The sequence below is a fragment of the Mangifera indica genome, chromosome 8 (assembly GCF_011075055.1).
Source record: "Mangifera indica cultivar Alphonso chromosome 8, CATAS_Mindica_2.1, whole genome shotgun sequence".
Taxonomy (NCBI): Eukaryota; Viridiplantae; Streptophyta; class Magnoliopsida; order Sapindales; family Anacardiaceae; genus Mangifera; species Mangifera indica.
Window position 1 is genome coordinate 2871776 of NC_058144.1, and position 17204 is coordinate 2888979.

The 17204-nt window shown below is 35.1% G+C and overlaps 3 protein-coding genes and 1 long non-coding RNA gene across 16 annotated transcripts; 1 reads left to right on the top strand and 3 right to left on the bottom strand.

The window, feature by feature from the left end:
• LOC123223485 lies at nt 1-8670 on the bottom strand. 7 transcript variants are annotated; one of them, XR_006503795.1, is made up of 10 exons: nt 8525-8670; nt 7543-7873; nt 6498-6945; nt 6331-6336; nt 5808-6106; nt 4824-5183; nt 2450-2475; nt 1466-2135; nt 508-651; nt 1-340 (listed from the first exon to the last, which is right to left on the bottom strand). XR_006503795.1 is itself a non-coding variant. In XM_044646645.1 (7 exons), exons 2-6 carry the CDS (start codon nt 7843-7845, stop codon nt 4836-4838), a joined length of 1404 nt encoding a protein of 467 aa, XP_044502580.1. In that variant the 5' UTR covers nt 7846-7873; nt 8525-8669; the 3' UTR covers nt 3616-3854; nt 4824-4835. The 7 variants fall into 7 exon arrangements, 3 of the variants coding, with proteins under 3 accessions (XP_044502580.1, XP_044502581.1, XP_044502582.1); XR_006503797.1 differs by having other exon boundaries at nt 1-651; nt 1466-2074; XR_006503796.1 differs by having other exon boundaries at nt 1-651; nt 1466-2077.
• On the bottom strand, nt 575-2015 carry LOC123223368. The gene is made up of 2 exons (XM_044646525.1): nt 1466-2015; nt 575-651 (listed from the first exon to the last, which is right to left on the bottom strand). The coding sequence occupies exons 1-2, from the start codon at nt 2013-2015 to the stop codon at nt 575-577; spliced, it is 627 nt and encodes a 208-aa protein (XP_044502460.1).
• A 1535-nt stretch (nt 8671-10205) lies between the features above and the next one.
• LOC123223760 lies at nt 10206-14793 on the top strand. Of its 7 annotated transcripts, none has more exons than XR_006503851.1 (7): nt 10206-10375; nt 10493-10571; nt 12527-12868; nt 12990-13581; nt 14240-14305; nt 14456-14484; nt 14580-14793. It is a non-coding gene; the product is annotated as an uncharacterized LOC123223760 (long non-coding RNA). The 7 variants fall into 7 exon arrangements; XR_006503854.1 differs by having other exon boundaries at nt 12527-12694; nt 12800-13581; XR_006503855.1 differs by having other exon boundaries at nt 12527-12689; nt 12800-13581.
• A 580-nt stretch (nt 14794-15373) lies between these two features.
• LOC123223759 (WRKY transcription factor 23-like) lies at nt 15374-17030 on the bottom strand. The gene is made up of 3 exons (XM_044647113.1): nt 16512-17030; nt 16133-16276; nt 15374-15995 (listed from the first exon to the last, which is right to left on the bottom strand). The coding sequence occupies exons 1-3, from the start codon at nt 16880-16882 to the stop codon at nt 15605-15607; spliced, it is 906 nt and encodes a 301-aa protein (XP_044503048.1). The 5' UTR covers nt 16883-17030; the 3' UTR covers nt 15374-15604.
• Nucleotides 17031-17204: the final 174 nt, after the last annotated feature.

Consider the following 17204-nt stretch of genomic DNA (forward strand, 5'->3'; position numbering starts at 1 on the left):
TGAACAAGCACATTATATGATCAATCCATCTTACTTTTGAACACTACAAATTTAATTCATTGTACAAACAAAACTTCAGTTTGGACTAGAAACTACTGTAAAGAAGGAAAATTTTAAAGGAAACTAGTGGAACGTAGTGGTCGATACATAATTACAGTAATCAGAGTGGTTAGTTGCAGACTCAACATCAGTTACAAGGGTTCATAACTTCATACGAATCAACTGCCATGATATGGGAAGCATCAATGATTTGCATCTTGAATGGAGTTTCACTCTCGCCAGGGAACTTTACTTTGATACGTCCTTGGAAGGTGAACCAGAAACCTGTCTTTTTGCCGAACTGCATTGCCATGTCCACAGCAAATGAACGATAGAATTTGAGGGAATAGGCACATTGGTCTCATTGAATTCTCATATGCAATGAAATGCATGGAAAAAAAAAGACAGTTCTTTCATTAGACGTAAAAAATAAATAAATAATATAAAACAAAAATTATAATATCGCACTTGGGAGAACCAGAGCCAGATCCATCGCTTCCATAGGCAGAGAAGCTTTTGTAAAACTGAGCAGAAATCAAGCTTCACTGGCAGTGACCGCTGGTGCAGGAGACCCCAGCACGCTCAAACTGCTACTGTTTCTGGAGCACAATCCTGTGATCATAGTTTCCACAATGTAAAGATACATAAGTACACAATCAACACGCAGAAACACACACACACACACACACAATGATTCAAAGAGACAAGTGGGATATTGATTGTGCACAGATAGAAGAAACTTCTCAAGAAAAGACCATGCTTTGAACCTCAACATTTTTTCTAGAAAAGGTTAACATTTTTGCCAGAAAAAGCTACTGAAATGAAGTCATTTTACATTGTATTTCATAGCCCGTGAAGCCACACTAAGCATATTATAATATAAGTGAGGTATGGCAGGGAGACAGGTAAAGAATCTTGAAGTGCATTGGTAGTGATCATTGAAGTCCACACTCCATGGTGCATATTAAATATAAACTTTCCACAGGTAATTCACTCTGTTCAACAACTAAATTTGTTTGTAATTTATAAAATGTTCAAAAGTGTGAAAGACACAATTCAAGTGAGTGCCATGATCAAATAGTGTGCAAGAAGCATGAAATGCAAGTGACACAAGCAATCAATGATGTAACTGTACAGAAGCACTAGACTTTAACCTGAAAAGCTAGACTAGAAAAATAGTGGCTTCAACAGGTTGCATAATTAAAGAAAGAAAAGTTTCACTCGTCATATTTGATCTTTAGTACCCTAGCATTAAGACAAAGTACAAAGGCTTAATTCTACAGTGAAAACCCAACTGCAAATTCTTATCAATATTTGGAGGTCTTAGGTGTGAATTGAATCAAGCCTACAAGCAGACAAATCAAATCCAGAACACATAAATTGCAAATCAGACAACAAAAGAGATGATACAGCTCAATTATAATACCTTGAAAGACTATAATAATACAGAAGACTAGTGTGATGATCATGCCGAGTAGAGTACTATTGGAAGCTGAAGCCTTCGCTGCTTTCATTTTTTTCAATGCTTTGACTCGTTCAATCCTGGCATGCTTTCTCGCAGCAATCTCAGCTATTTCCCTAACCAGCATCTGGTCAGCAGCATCTAGTGTTGGACCTTTGGGAGGTCGTGGTGGCTTAGGAGACATTTTAGAGTTGGTCTTCTTACACTTCCCTTCCATGCACTTCTTCTCTGAATTGCCCACTTTCTTATTACCCTCTTCTTCTGAATTCTTGTCCATCATCAACTCCGCATTCTCACCCACAGCCTCACCAAATTTTGATGAATTGCAATACAAGTTGCCACAATTACCATGGACAGATGCATCAGAGCTAAATTGCCCAGTCCAAATCCAACTGATAATTCTATTTGTTTGTCTATTTGCTGAAACTGTATCCTTGGTTCTGTCCGCTTCACTTATCTCAGCACTTTCGGGATCTGCTTCAAGATGCCTTTCTTTTGAAGCAAGATGATCCATTCAACGGAAATCTCTATAATAGCTGTCTCTCACCTCTAATTTGATAAATATAAAAAGATCTGCTGCAAATCATAGATCAATCCTTGACTTTTAACAAATCTCACTACCAATGCAATAAACCTAATGTAAACGAAAAACCCATGTCATTTTAAAGCAATCATAGTGTTCAAGATCAAAAGATATGAGCTTTTATCAAAATACAGTTTATCTAAGGGGAAACAAACTACCCAAACTACAAAGTACAAACCATAAATTCTCAACTCAGAAGAATAAGATTATTCAAGAAACATAAAATTTCGATACTATTCTCGTTTCAAATTGACTAAAAAGTGCTTTTGTCTCCGTAATTCTCAGTCAGAACATATTTCCTTGATTTCCACAATTAAAGACTAAACGCCCAATAAAATTGGAATGTATGTTCACAGAAGCTATACCTCAAACAATCGAAAAAATCCTGCACCTGTAAAAACAACAGCACCAAAAGTTAAAACCAAACGGGAAAACATATCCAAGTTCTTCAATACAAACAGAAGAAAGTACAACCCATAAAAACTGCAAATTTATTACCAAAAACAAAATAACTGTAAACAAACAAGATTTTCTTTCCCTCTGAAACAAAAAGGCGACAAAAAAAGGTCACATTTGATAATGCAGCGTCGAAAATGAAAAACACAAAAGCAAAATTTCGACAGTCGCAAACAATTACATGCTGCCTCAGATAAAAAAATCAACCAACCATATGCTAAAAAAAAATTAAATTACATTATTCTTTCTTTAAAAAAAAAAAAATCATGCCTGCTAACTTTAGTCAAGCAAGGAAGACCTTCAAATCGATGGCTACGCAAGGAAGATGACAGCTTTCTATCTTAACTGATCATCTTTGAAAATATACTTTTTCAATATATTTTATTCAAAGAAAGAATATAAAATAGATATATAGTAAATATATAATTTTGGAGATTTTTTTGTCTCAATTTGGAGACAAAAGTGGACAACAACAGTAAATGAGAGGTTGCACGTGCAGTAGCCGGCTCGGTTTATACCGTCTGACAGAAAAAATCTAATTTTGGAGATTTTTTGTCTCTATTGGGAGAAATTTAGCGATAAATCTAATCACGGCCTGTTTGAAAAATATATATTACTTAATTTTTTTTTTCTTTTTGTATTCATGTTTGTGTAGATTTCTTATTAAGAAAATTAAATTTAAAAAAGAAAATATAATTTATGCTAACAATTTAGTTTTGTAAAACAGAACCTTTTTTTTTTTCTCTCTAATAATTAGGTGTAAACTGAGAGTTTGAAAAATAACACACCTAGAATACCCAAAACGAACTACTATGATATATCTTAAAACAGATTTCTCTTCAAAGTTGGCCAAAACAAGCAACCGATTAAATGTATCGAATATTACAGAAAACAATTCAGTATGGAATTTTAATATGAAACAGAAAAAGTTTAATATGGAATCTCTCGGACTAGTTGATGTATATTTATACCACAGCATCTAAATGGGGCAATCCATCTCTCTTGGCAGCTCAACTCCACCGATAAACACAGAATCAGAATATTGTGATAAGCATCAAAAATTCAAAACAATAGATTCAAGAGAAATACTTCTACTTTAACCCAAAAAAATTTGTCAAGATACAAACAAATATCAACTATTCCGGACTTAGTAATTTCCAAATACCAATAAGCACTAGCCCTAAATAAAAATTATCTCACATCCTTACAACAAAGTTCTGAATAATATGGAGCCACCAGATTGGGATGAACAAACTAAACAAACATTCCAAGTGAACCAGATTGGTGATTACTCTTACTCGGATTTTGTGATACCTGAAAGTTTTTAAAGTTAAAATTTTTAGATAAATGACGAAAAAGCAAAACAAAATTTGTTATACCACAAAAACAAGTCCAATGTCCATCACCCACCCAATTAAAAAGCTGCTAACTTAAAATAAAAAATCATTCATACTCCTCGGTGTTGCAAACAAGAAGTAACATTTCAAGACATGGAAACACATCTCATGGTTTGTGAAAACATACGTTAAATAAAAGAAAAAGAAATTGTGAAAAACAAAACAAAAAAAGGCCAAAAGTATGTTGATTTCCCAAAATTCCACCCGTTAACTTTGAAAATCTCATTTATCCACCCATGACCGTTTAAATCTATTAATTTTAAAAGCAAAATCGTTATTTTATATTTAATATTAAAAATAAACTTAAATGTGATTTCATTTTCCCCCCCTAAATTTAAAAATCTAACTTTTCTCCCCTAAACCAAATTTGGAAAAATTACACTTCCCTCCTAGGTTTAGTTTCAATATCCGGTCACTCTCTCCGACGCTATTGTCGGTCATCTCTCCTCTCAATGGTTTCCCTTCCTCCGATGGTTTGTCTCAACGTCACCCCAACCCCTCTGACACTTGAGAGATGTCTCTCGAGAGTCGAAAGGGTTGGAATGGCGTTGAGTCAGACCATTGGAGGAAGAGGAACCGTCGGGAGAGAGCGACAACTGGCAATGGCACTGGAGAAAATGATGAGATATTGAAACTAAACCATAGGGGGAGAAAATGTTAGTTTTTAAACTTTTAGGGGGAAAAATGAGATAAATTTTTCGGGGGTTAGGATTCCGTTAACTTTAACCGCCCATGGGTGGATAAATGAATTTTTCAAAGTTAATGGAGGAAACTTTGAGAAATCAGCATACTTTGGGTGGGAAACAGTCCTTTGGCCACAAAAAAATGCCAAAGATCAAATTTTTTCTTTATTCAATTAAAAAGTGACACAGCTCACACCAAATACCTGTATGGCAAATTAGTATCGATTGTAAGTTTTCCCAAAGTTTTCCCGTCTTTGACGTTGAAACCCACCATAGCTGTCATGAGACCTTGATGGATGATAATCTTCCATTGGGTTTGTATACCTGGCCCTTGAATCCATAGATACACTGGCCCCAGCATAGTGAGGATTGGTTGAAGAACCATCATAGCTGGAATAGTTATGCTGCTTATAACCACCAAAACCTAGGGTAGACATTTGCTCTTGTGCTTGCTGTTGACGCCTTTGAGCATCAAGTTGAAGAAAATCCTCCCACTGTTTTGCATGCATGCCTCTTAGAAGAGTCAGTTTCTTAGTGTGACTCTCTCTCATCTCCCTTATAGTCTGAAATACATAATCTCAAAAGCAAATTATGTGTTGCTAATTCATACCGCAAACAGCCAGAGGGACTTGAATCTTTGTTTTTCGTGAATGCAGAAGACATAATGGCAGTTTCAAATAGAGGAAAAACACATCTTTATATGCAAAAAAATATATAATATAATTTACATGGTATATCACTACTGAACATATAGCTACATGGTCATTCCTAACATTGGATGCAACACTTTGAGAATATAGCCCTTAGTAAACAACAAAAAAAATTAAAGAGGACAATGAGATGAGGGGCCAAATAGTCAAAGTACCGGTATCACCTCATAATTTGAGGAAATAAATATAAAATGCCTACTCACTCGTCAGGTTTTTTTTTTTTTTGGTGGCTAAGAAACTTGTGATTCTATTCTTCCAATAGTAAACCTACATGGAATATGCCCAACACCAAGAGAATGATAACTCACTCAGCTTGTTTCTAACAGAATCCTGTGACTACAAGTGAAATTGAGCCAAGAAATCCAGCAGTTCCAGAGTTCAAAAACATTAAACACAAAATAATAAAGAGCTAGGATGTTCAGTTAAGGCAATTATCACAAGAAGCATGCATTACCCTGAACTTAATAAAACACATACCTCACGATGCTTGTAATTCTCTTCATCTTCTTCCTTGTCCCGAATTCTCCCAAGTTCCATTGCTTCTCTCTTATACTCCACGTCTAAATCTTCTAATGTCTGCAAAAAGGTAGGGTGTTCCATCTGATGACTTGAATGCAAATCAGATCCTCGTCTCTCAGTATCCCATCCATCATTCCTATAACCAACCATGTTCTGATCATGGCCATCATATGAATTGTACAAGCTGCCAGTATAAGGGGGGCCACCAGGAGATTTAGAATGGCTTGGACGACTTCTAGCTCCATCATTAACATAAGCTTCATGAAATGAACATAATGTTAAGCACTTGATTCGAGATGCTAACATAGATGGTATCTTTAACTAGACATACTATCTTATATTCACATAGTGAATCGATCCGTTGCAAGCCAGATATGCTTTCAGTAAATAATTTCGTTTTGGAGAACAATCCGATCAATTCAGACCCACTCACGTAGGTACTTCAGATTCGAACACATAATGCTTGAACATAAGAACTTACCTCTTGCTGCAAACAAATGATAAACGACAAGCAGAATCATTAAAAATTCAAATGTGGAAACCAATTGTTAGAAGTCACAATGAATGACTCTAAGAACCTAACAAGCTACGAGCATGGAATTACCAGCTTTCTATGGATGCCGTAAAGATACCCTATGCTGTCCCTACCTTGTGGAGAACCCCTTGAAATTTTCTGAAGATCCTCACGAACACGGTTTTCAACAACCTTATCTTGCCTACCAAACCGCTGGTGAAACTGTGATGCATTATGTGAACCAGAATGAGACCTTTGGGATTCAGAGCGTCGCAAGCGTGTACCAACAGGACTTCGTTCAGATGACCTAGATCTGCTCCTGTGAGAATTAGATGAACCTCTCTGATCACCCACCTCCTTAATTACTTTGTGCACTGCATCCACACCTTTTGCCAAAACCAACCTATCCTTGCCAATGACAATTATAAATTTCTCCTCCATTTTAATTTTGCAACCTATGTCCTTTTCAATCCTTTGTATAACTTTCTCTGTGAAAAGTGCTTTGATGTGCTTTTCTCTGGCAGGTACCCTTTCAAAAAAATCTTGAGACTTGCGATTTGCTCCAAGAGTAGAGGGGCAACCCTATATATGCACCAGGTGGCATAGGATTGAATAGAAAAGAAAATTTAAAAAAGTCTTAAAGAAAATTATTGGCAAGAAAAACAAAAATAACCCTCCACCAACATTTCGAATGCATGTTTCTGTTATCATTGCAAAACTGAAGTTTGATACAGGGGTTGAAAGAGGTGGAGGAGTGGAGAATCCATATTGATTGAACCAAATTAAGGCAGAATAACATAAAGAAAAACTTCAGCATCCTAAACGGGGCCACTAAAACAAAATAATTAAATTGCAGGTAGCCACAAATCCTATATTACTTAAATCCAAGTTGGTCTGGTATAGGCTAATGTGAACCCGAAAATAAAGTAAGAATCTAGGATGTAAGAATGAAAACCCAGCCAATTTTCGAAGTAAAATTTAAACCATCTTGTGGTTCTATAAAGCATACACCATCAAACAATCAATAACTAAAAGCAATTTGTAGGTAATACAGGAAACAACCAGTCTAAAAATATAGATGTGCATTGTATGTACGCATCCATATATGCACAACACTAACATACAAATTTTTGTATCAGATACATCAACCAGTCATTTTCAGGTAAATGACACCAATACCTGAGTAAAGTGACCCGATTCTCCACATATTTTGCAAATCATTTCTTCTTCTTTCCTTTTCTTCCAATTCCTTTCAGTAGCTTTTGATTTAGCCTCCCAAACCTTAGCTTCTCTGCTAGTGAAATCGGTCGGGACAGCATTTGGGTCACGTGGTTCCTCTTCCTCATCTGAACCTGCATGAGAACGCTTGCTTGGTTTTGCCCTCTCTACAGAACTGGCAAGTGTAGTTCCTGGTGGGCCAGTATATTCCTTGTACAGTTCACTGAAATCATCATCATCATCTGGATCCGGTCTTTTTGCCATGCAAAAGAAAGTTAGCTGAGTATGACTCCTGCACTACCAGCATAAATCTTATCTTATCAAGATCCAGAATGAATTAAACAACATGTAACACATCAAATGGGAAGGACAAAGTGAAACACAAATTGTTTTAATTTTTTCATGTCTTGTTAAAACAAGCACCTAAATTTATTCACTAAAAGTACTAGTGTAAAATCAACTGAATTATTATAAACTCCATGTGGAAAAAGTTTAGCATAAAAGTTCAACAATAGTATCCTTTCAAAACTAAAAATAGATTTCATATATGGAATTGGGAATACAAAATGTTTTAGAAACATAAGAGAATAACGTAATACGAAACAACATACTGCAAAAGCAAACAAAATACACAGAAATAAAATTTATTATACGCAAATCCACCCCTGCACAGCACATGTTACACTAGTAATTGCATTTTTTAACTCCAGATAGTGATAATGGAAACGAAAATTTGCACCGGTCAATTATGCTGATTAATTTTATCAAATTGAAATTAGGGCCAATTTCCGAAGAAAGAAACCATAGTTCACAGGTTCGAGGAGGACTAGTATTAAATTGCACGAATGGTAAACAAAATTGTAAACATTGTACAGAAGGAATCGAAAATAAATGATTTTTCACCAGAAAAAATTCGGAGGTTAAAATAACAAGAAATCTATACCTGAAAAGGTCGCGTAGTACGGCGAACGCCGAACAGATGAGAAAGGTTGAAGTCGAGAAGGCAGACACTAGGGCTGGTTTATTCTGAATACTATTATTTCATATCAATTTGTTTCAATAACTTTTTGAAAATATCTTTTTACCACCAAGTTTTAGTAATAACCTTTTGCCCCTGATCCTTGTTAGAAGTGTTTCATGTGCCCCATCTATGGGGTGCGCATATTTCTGGACAGTTTAAATTGCTTACTACCCCTGAGGTTTCATAAACCAAATTTAGTTGCTAAGTTTGGAGCTATTACTATACCACCCGTAATGTTTTAAAAATAATATAAAACCTCCATTATGGTTAACAATGCTTCATTTTCTGTCATTGAATAAAGACACCTTAGTCATTAGGTCATTTATCACACTCGTACTTTTTACGAATTTATATTGAATTCATCTGTATGATTTGTCAATTGAAGAACCTCCTTGGGGATCACTTTTCTATTATAGCATCTTAATAAACTAAAGTGAAGATAATATAATAGCATTAACTTGACTATATTATAATAATTTTTTTTCACGCTCTTTTCTTATATACACGAACCACATTAGCATATACATGAATTGTTTAGTATCAAAATATCTATCTCAAATCTTGTGGTTAGCAACAGATAAAAGATACTGATAAAAATTTGTATAATGATAAAAACGAAGGCTTATTATAAAGGTAAAGTCATATGAATTGAATTGAATGTTAACCCATTAATCCAAAATCATAACTTCTTTCTAGGTTGTCTTCACCTCTTATAGTATAAAAGAATATACTAACACTCAATTAAATCTATTATCCTAGAGGTGGAAAAAATGACCAAAACAAGTCTCCTGAAAATTTGCTTTTATTGGTTAGTCAATGAAGATCTGATGTTGAACATCACATCTCGATCTTTGCATATGGTCACCTGCACTGTAAAATAAAACTAAAAAGAGAATTTCATCTCATCTATTGACTCTACCTCTTTCTTTTGTGTGTCAAAATCATTTTTTATAAGGAAATAATTAAAAACAACTCAATTTTCATAATACATGTTTTATTTTTAAAAAAAATCCATTTTAATAATACATACTTTATTCAAAAAAAATGGACAAAAAATTTAAAATTTATATTTCAAGAAACTTTTAAATGGATATATTTTAATTTGGCCCCTAAGTAGAAAATATCAGAAACCCCCAAAATCAGAAAATTTTAAAAACTCCCACCACCATGCATGGTGAAAAATAACAATACCTGCACACACTTAAATATAGCCCCAACACGTGAACCACCTAACCCTCATGGTTTGAACAATTGGAAAAATCATCCCATCTCCAACCCTTCTAACCATGTGTAATTCACGTGGTGATCAAACGAAATTCAATTTTATCACAAATCAAATTTACACCTATTATATATAAAATCTTTAATAAATTTCATCCAAAGCGTGAAGTATTAAAGTTATTTCTAAAACTGGAAATGCCTGGCTCTAATGCTCAAAATCTGCATCAATGTGCAAAAATCTCTGTACTACAAGATATTAACATAATAAGCAATGATTTTCTCACTTTTGGTGTCATTAAATCTGCTTAAAAAAATGGTGGGTTGGGTCGACGTGTTCGTATAAGCACGAGGGGTGGGTGAGGGAATTTTCAGAATTTGAGATCCTTTAGTATAGGCATTTTCGTCATTGAAAACTTTTGGTTACATTTGTTTAACCTTAAAACTATATATACCCTTTTCCTCGTGTTTCTTAGATCGTGTTCATAGTGGCATTCCCGCAGAACTTTACGTTGCACCAGTTCCGAGAACGGCTGCTGAAGGCGATGTCTGAAGGTTGTTCATCTATAGACACTTTGACTAATAAGTCGAAGACATCCTTTTGGTACTGCTTCTCTTTTATTCACATCTGTTAACACTATTTAACTTTTAGCTATTCTTCTTTTATTTCAGGTCCGCCCCTTGTTTGGAGAACATGGAACTATTGTTGAGGTTATTCTACTCAGGGACAAGAGATCTGGTCAACTACAAGGTATGCTCTACATTGTACGATTTGATTTTAATTATTGCAAAGGTAATTTTTTTTTTCTGAAATTCTGAACCGCACAATCCATCTTACATGTTAAATCGTCGGATGACTTGTTAATGTTTGCAAGCTGAGAGTTCTTACTTTTGCACCTTGATGCACCATTTTAGGGTTTAATTTGTTTTAGAACTCAAGTTTTCTACAAATTGAGTATTATTATTCCAGTTGACACTAGTTTGTATTATAAAACATCATTAATTGTGTATTTTGGTTTGTTCTTCTTTTTCTTCTATAAATAAATCAATAAACATGATTCTTTGTGTAATTATGTATGTTTGTTTTGCCTGTCCCGATGTCCTAGAGCATGTACGTACTACAAGAACATCTAGCTGCCACTGTATATGATCTTGAAGTAGTTTTGGTGATTAATTAGATATGGATCACTAACAGGATATTGCCTTGTGATATATGTGACATTTGAAGAAGTTGACAGGGCTATTAGAGCTCTAAATAAGCAGTATATTTTTCCTGGGTCGAGTTATTATGCTGTCCAGATATTAACTTAATCTCTTGATTCTATCATTCCTATGTTTTAATTACAAATAATTTGCTTCTTCCACGAGCAGGCTGTGATTAAAGTCAGATATGCCAATGGAGAATGGGAACGTGTTGATAAGTGCTTTTTAAATATGCTAATATATCTTATTCAGAGCTAAACATTCTGACTAAGCTTTTCAAACTCTCAGTTGCCTGATAAATATATAAGAGATGTGCCTGTGCTGGTCGGTATTTTTCTATTCTTTTGCTGTAGAGCTAGAGAACTCTAGTGTGCAAATAGACTTAAGTACTTCTATAATGAAACTAATTTGTGGAGTCAGTAGAAAAGGACTTTAAAAGTACTTCAAGTAGTTAAAATCGTTAGTAGATTGCAAGCTAAACACTCCTTGGTGTGCTTATATTTGTCAACTTCTGATAAAAAAAGAGTGTAATTTAGTGGAAACTATAAAGTGCTGATGTGTTTTTTCTTATCAGTTAGGCCATCTAGTTGTAGGATTTGTGATTAAGAATGGAATTTAAAAAAAAATTGTTTCTCTGTGCTCGTGGAAAGTTTGGCATCACCTCATTAATCATATTGGGAATATAAATGCAATTCTGTTACATTTAGTGTTGCACCTGACGGGTAGGTTATGTCCTTTGGATTTCTCTATTTCTTGTTTTCTTCTTCTGTCTGAGTTGTTGCATTGTGTGATTGCCATTTGGCTTATTAGTAATTATTAGTAATTTACCTGATGGCCAACTTGCCTAAGACCAATTAGTTAATTCTTGTCTTGGGTGATATATCTTTGGTGGTTTTTCTTTAGTGAGGTCAGAAAGGATTCGAGGCTGACTTGTTATGTCTGTGTTGGGTCACCCAGTATGAATATATATTTTCTGAAATCAAACCTAGATTAAATTTTTTATTTTACTTTTGTCAAAAAATTGCACAAGCTCAATACACATGAAATTGGAAAGCTTTTTGTAAATCAAGATTTGACTCAGTTAAGCCTTTTTTTATTTCTGCCTTGCTCTCTCTCTCACTCTCTGCGGGCAATTGTGCATTTGGTAGTCCAAGGTTTGGTCTCCAATACATGAAAATAGGAGGATATAGTGAAAGTTGAGATGACAAGCTAACAAATATAATTTTCTATTTTTAAGCCAATTCTTTATACAAAACAACTTAAAGTTTTGTATATAAGCCAAGACTTGAATTAAGTCCTACTTACAGAAGGAAATATAAAAATGTGAAAAAAGTTTTAAACATCTAAATTCCTAAATAAATTACTTCTTCAAATGGCTATTTAAATCGATCTTTTTGTTCATTACTTGTATTGATACCTTTTTTCATTATATGAAAGTTTTAATTGATTTATGTTGGTGTTTAGAGCTTCTAAAACATTTGTCAATGTTTTTCTTTGCTGCAGCGGTCTCCAAGGACTGGAAGCACTTCTCAGATGAGCACTTGCACATCAGACGTTCCTGCAGTACCTCAAAGTCCATATGCAGCAGCTTCTCTTGAATTTGATTGGAGTGAACACACTTGCCATGATGGACACAAGTACTATTGCAATTGTGAGACTTGTGAAAGTAAAGTGTGTTTTCTGCCTTTTTTAATGTTCCTGCACCCTTTTATGATGGTTTGCTCCTCAGTGTGTGGTTGATTATCTTATTTTATTTTAAATGACCAAAAGTTGCAGAATCCAAGTCAACAGCCTTCATTACAATTTACAAATGTGCCTTCCTTCGACCCAAGAATTGCAGCAGCAGTAACTTCAACTCAAACATTCTTCCATCTTGTCATCTTTATGAAATATTTTTTTTTCTTTTTATGTTTACAGAGCAATTCGGTTGCATTATTAATCATGCTTATTGTTTTTCTGTTCAAAGGCATGGATATAGAAGTTGGAAAGTAACTTGGACATTTTGATCTGGATTGGAGAAGTGTTAGAACTTATATTTACATCTTCCGCAGGAAAAGAGGAAGCAAAAATGAGAAGACCTTCAGATCTGGGAAAAAGGGCCAGGAAACCAGTACTCTAATACAAAATCAGCCACAGAAAATAGGGTGACATGGCAAAAGAAAGGAAAAAGAAAAAGAAGTAAAGGAGGGAAAACTTACCCTAATTGCATGTATAGTGTTACATGCATGTATAGGGAAAAATACAATACATATTTTCATCATTTGCTGTAATAGTGTTACATTCCTATTTTCTCTATTCCATTGCATGTATATCCCTGCTGCTGTTGTGGAAGTTCTGCTGGAAACTGTGAGGAGTGCAGAGGAGTTGCCCAGAACAGGTTCTGCAGTCTGCTCTTGGCCCAGGTATCCATCAAGAAGGCTGTGATTTTATTTATACATTTGTGGTAGTGCTCAGATTGTAGCCAATGGTGATGAGCACCTTATGCAAACTAACAAGAAGCAAGTTAAGAGTTGCCTGTGAAAAATGGGAAGAGTGGGCTTTGAAACTTAATTATAGGGGTAAATATCTTTTGATTTGAAAATATTTTTCTCTGTTATCCATGTGAATTTGTTCACATGTTTTGGAATGGTTCTCCTACTGTTAAAACTTGATAGCACATAAAGAAGTTCAATGAAAATGCAACCTTTGTTAATTTGTGTACTCTACTGCAAGTTTCTGTGCCTAGTTTGCTTACATTTATTTTGCGAGGATTCAAGTTCCAATTTTTGTTCTCTATTTGAAGTCTGCACTTCCATGAGTTAATTTGAATTAACAAGGCCTTCAATGCGGATTTATGAGCTAGAAATTTTATCTTATAGGCTTGATAGATGATTGACATGTGCATGGCCTAACATAAAGTACCTGATTGTAATAATGAGTTGATTGATCTTTAATCTTGCGATCTTTTCTGTCTGAACTGTGAGACTCTTCACATCAGGTTGAACTGCCTGTGGTTTGTTTAAAATAACTATTTGATATGATCATGTTCTCAAATGGTGATTAGAGCATGTATATGTACAGTAACTGTATTCCATTAAAAAAGGTGGATACATTTATGGATATCTGTAGAGTTACCTCATTTAACATCTTTATTAAGTTCAGGTATAAAAAACTGCTACTTTTGTTTGGCTACTTGAGTTTCTGTGTAGCTTTACCACGTTTACTATGATTCCTCAGGAACTGGATCATCTGCAAGTGCAGTCTGAAGTGAGTCCAGTTATTGATCCAACCTCTGTTTAACAGGTAATAATTGTTAAAATTTTTCTTATTGGGTTAATATTACTGTTGAATAGGCAGTGGATTGCTTGATCTTGGATTTGAATTTGTGATGTTAATCATATTTAAGAAACCTAATTATAAGCACTAATTGCTTTGTTTAATTTGTAAGTGCAGCAGAGGGAGATTGTTTTTCTCTGATTAAGGTATAATTATGTTAGTCAAATCTTCATACAGATATTACATAAATGATCGGTTATCCAAATTTTTTGGTTTAATCTCTCTTCCTGTTGATTTGCAGCTAACTTCCTGGCAGAACAAATTTAACTTAAGAACTAGAGCAGGGGATAAGAAGCTCACATTTATTGAAGCTGCCATTTGTTTGCGAGTGATTATCTTAAGGATGAGTGGATTTAGGCTCACAATGAGTCTATGTTCTCCATTTTGTGAGGTGTACCGTACCGTATAACAATTTTGGGTTCTTATATTTAATTTTATTTTTTATTAGCTTGAAATTAGTTATGTTAAATGTTAGTGGGTGGTGGGTTAGTTACTTTTGTAGGTGGAATGGGGGCCTTGTTCCATGCCATTAAAATCTACAAGGGCAGACGGCAAATTCAACAATTCTTCCAGTTTAATTTTAAAAATAAGAAAAATTGTATAATAAAAGAATTAGAAGATCTTATATGACCATGCGCAAAAGAGGAATAACTTGCCTTTTAATACAGTGGGTCCATACTGTATCCCTCTCCCTATTATATATCTACAGACAGCACATTAATTCTAATTTCTATCTCACCAAAATCTCACAATTAGAAACCTCTTTTAAAGAAAGAACTATTTTTGTGAATGCCCAGACAAGAAAAAGTCTTACAATCGTTCTCAAGAGGGAAGCCATAGCCCTTGAAAGTCTTCACTGTGATGCTCATTTAATCAATGCATATACTTTGGACGACAAAACCAAGGAAATAAGACAAACAAGGGGCCCAACTCTGATTCATGTATCCCTTAAACAACGAAAAAGAAACCCAAAAAACGAAAAGAAGACAATAAATCCTGCGCAAGACCAAAACCTAGTTAACAAAAAGGTTAATATTTTACCGCAGAATAAAAAACCCTTGTTGCATAGAATAAAAAACCCTTGTTACAAAGATAATATTAAGGGTTTGAGAATAAGGTGCAGTGAGTTCCTTTGTATAAAAGATGAGCAATGTCTTGCTTTCAACTAAAGATTACACATTGGACATGGATTTTCATCTACACCTTATATAAAAGTCAGTAAAAGAACTACATAGCAGTGCTAATAATATACTCATCATCTAATAATTAATTTTCCTTTAGCATATGTGAAGGGAGAACGTCCTGAAGAAGCCCATGATCTTTGAGCAAGGAAGGCGCAGGGGCGAATAGACGCCGATCATGACGAAAAGCAGCAGCATTTGCTGAGGAACCGTTACAGCCAAAATTCATAGGGAAGAAGTTACTTAGAAAGGATTGTTGGTGATGTTGAAAATTAGATAATAATGCTCCCTGCATTGGCATAGCAAAGGCAGTATTGTTCCCCATAGGGACTCCGGTAAGACTTGGACGCGGTAACAGCGGGCTTGGATGGCTGTGTTGTCCCTCATAAGTCGTCACTACAACGCCTGGATCACTGGAAGATCTCTCCACTCTTTTCTTCACACCACATGATGCGCTGGTGCAACGATAGTAGCTCCTGTAAGTGAATCCACCACAACACAAACAAGATAACCCATTAATATTTGGTTTAAAAATTTACCTAATTTTGATCTAAATCGATATTCCATTCAAAAAGTTGAAGATTGTAAAATGAGTTAACATTGAAGTTAGTACCTAGGATAGGGACTGTCCTTCACAGCTTTTTGACCGTACTTTCTCCATCTGTATCCATCTTCCAGGTGATCAACCTCGCTCTTTGTCATGAACGCAAATCTCGGCTCCTTCTGTCGTTTCTGATTTGTCTTCTTGGGTTTTAACCTAGCCCCACAAACACAAAAAACCAAACAAAATTTACATCTTCGAATCACATATCACAAAAGCCACACATCGTTCATCTAAACCATATATCCAAATGTGCTTCTCTGTAAAATTTAAGAAACGCAAATGAGAAACACATAATACCCAAAGAAAACCATTTTCCCACTTGAAAAAATCTCTACACGCTTTCTTTAAAGTGCAATATCAAACTGAAAAATAGTTTTAAAAAACTCACAGTTTCTTGTACTTTTGTTGATCTTCTTCCTGTTCTTCAACTTTAACCTGTTCATCGTTCACAGCCTCGCTCGATGCCGATGAAATAGACGAAGAGTTAGGAGTGGCAGGTTGATTCAACAACTCGGAAGATTCCATCTTAGCAACAAGAGTTGGATTTGGAGACAAGGCTGGTACCGTGGACGGTACCTGTACCGCATCCGTACCACATAAAGAAGTACTAAAGTCTTGAATACCCAGTAGCTCCATAAACCCTAATGAGTTCTTCTCTCCCTCATAAAAGTCAAATATGCCTTGTAATGGGTAACTACTTGATAGATGATCAGGAAATGATGAGGCGCCAAAAATATCCTTAGCTTCTTTGCTCTCCATGGACTAATTATAAAAGTAAGCCGTTCATCAACAGAATTTAAAGAAGAGCAAAAAAGATAGAAAGAAAGAGGGTGAAGTTGATCAATGTCTCAACAGGTTAGGTGAGAGAGAGAATAAGAAGGTGAGCGAGGTTGGCATCAAAGCTAATGAGACTTCACTTGGCAATTAATTGAAGGGTTGGCTTAGTGGCAGGACTTTACCGGTAATCGTAGGTCAACATTTGTGTACGGACAAGAACAGAGCCAGTGGGAAACTTAATGCATAAGTACGGCGACAATTGGATGCCGTAGTCGACGCTTTCATACGTAGAGTTTAAGCCGTT

What these genes read in the sequence shown, in the direction of transcription:
- LOC123223368 (XM_044646525.1), bottom strand. Translation starts at nt 2,015, where the DNA reads ATGGATCATCTTGCTTCAAAAGAAAGGCATCTTGAAGCAGATCCCGAA. An exon ending in TATTATTATAGTCTTTCAAG is followed by an intron (nt 652 to 1,465) that starts GTATTATAATTG and finishes CTATGATCACAG; the next exon opens with GATTGTGCTCCAGAAACAGT.
- LOC123223485 (XM_044646645.1), bottom strand. Translation starts at nt 7,845, where the DNA reads ATGGCAAAAAGACCGGATCCAGATGATGATGATGATTTCAGTGAACTG. An exon ending in AATCGGGTCACTTTACTCAG is followed by an intron (nt 6,946 to 7,542) that starts GTATTGGTGTCA and finishes GTGCATATATAG; the next exon opens with GGTTGCCCCTCTACTCTTGG. An exon ending in AGAATTACAAGCATCGTGAG is followed by an intron (nt 5,184 to 5,807) that starts GTATGTGTTTTA and finishes TATGTATTTCAG; the next exon opens with ACTATAAGGGAGATGAGAGA.
- LOC123223759 (XM_044647113.1), bottom strand. Translation starts at nt 16,882, where the DNA reads ATGGAGAGCAAAGAAGCTAAGGATATTTTTGGCGCCTCATCATTTCCT. An exon ending in CAACAAAAGTACAAGAAACT is followed by an intron (nt 16,277 to 16,511) that starts GTGAGTTTTTTA and finishes TTGTGGGGCTAG; the next exon opens with GTTAAAACCCAAGAAGACAA. An exon ending in AAGGACAGTCCCTATCCTAG is followed by an intron (nt 15,996 to 16,132) that starts GTACTAACTTCA and finishes ATTCACTTACAG; the next exon opens with GAGCTACTATCGTTGCACCA.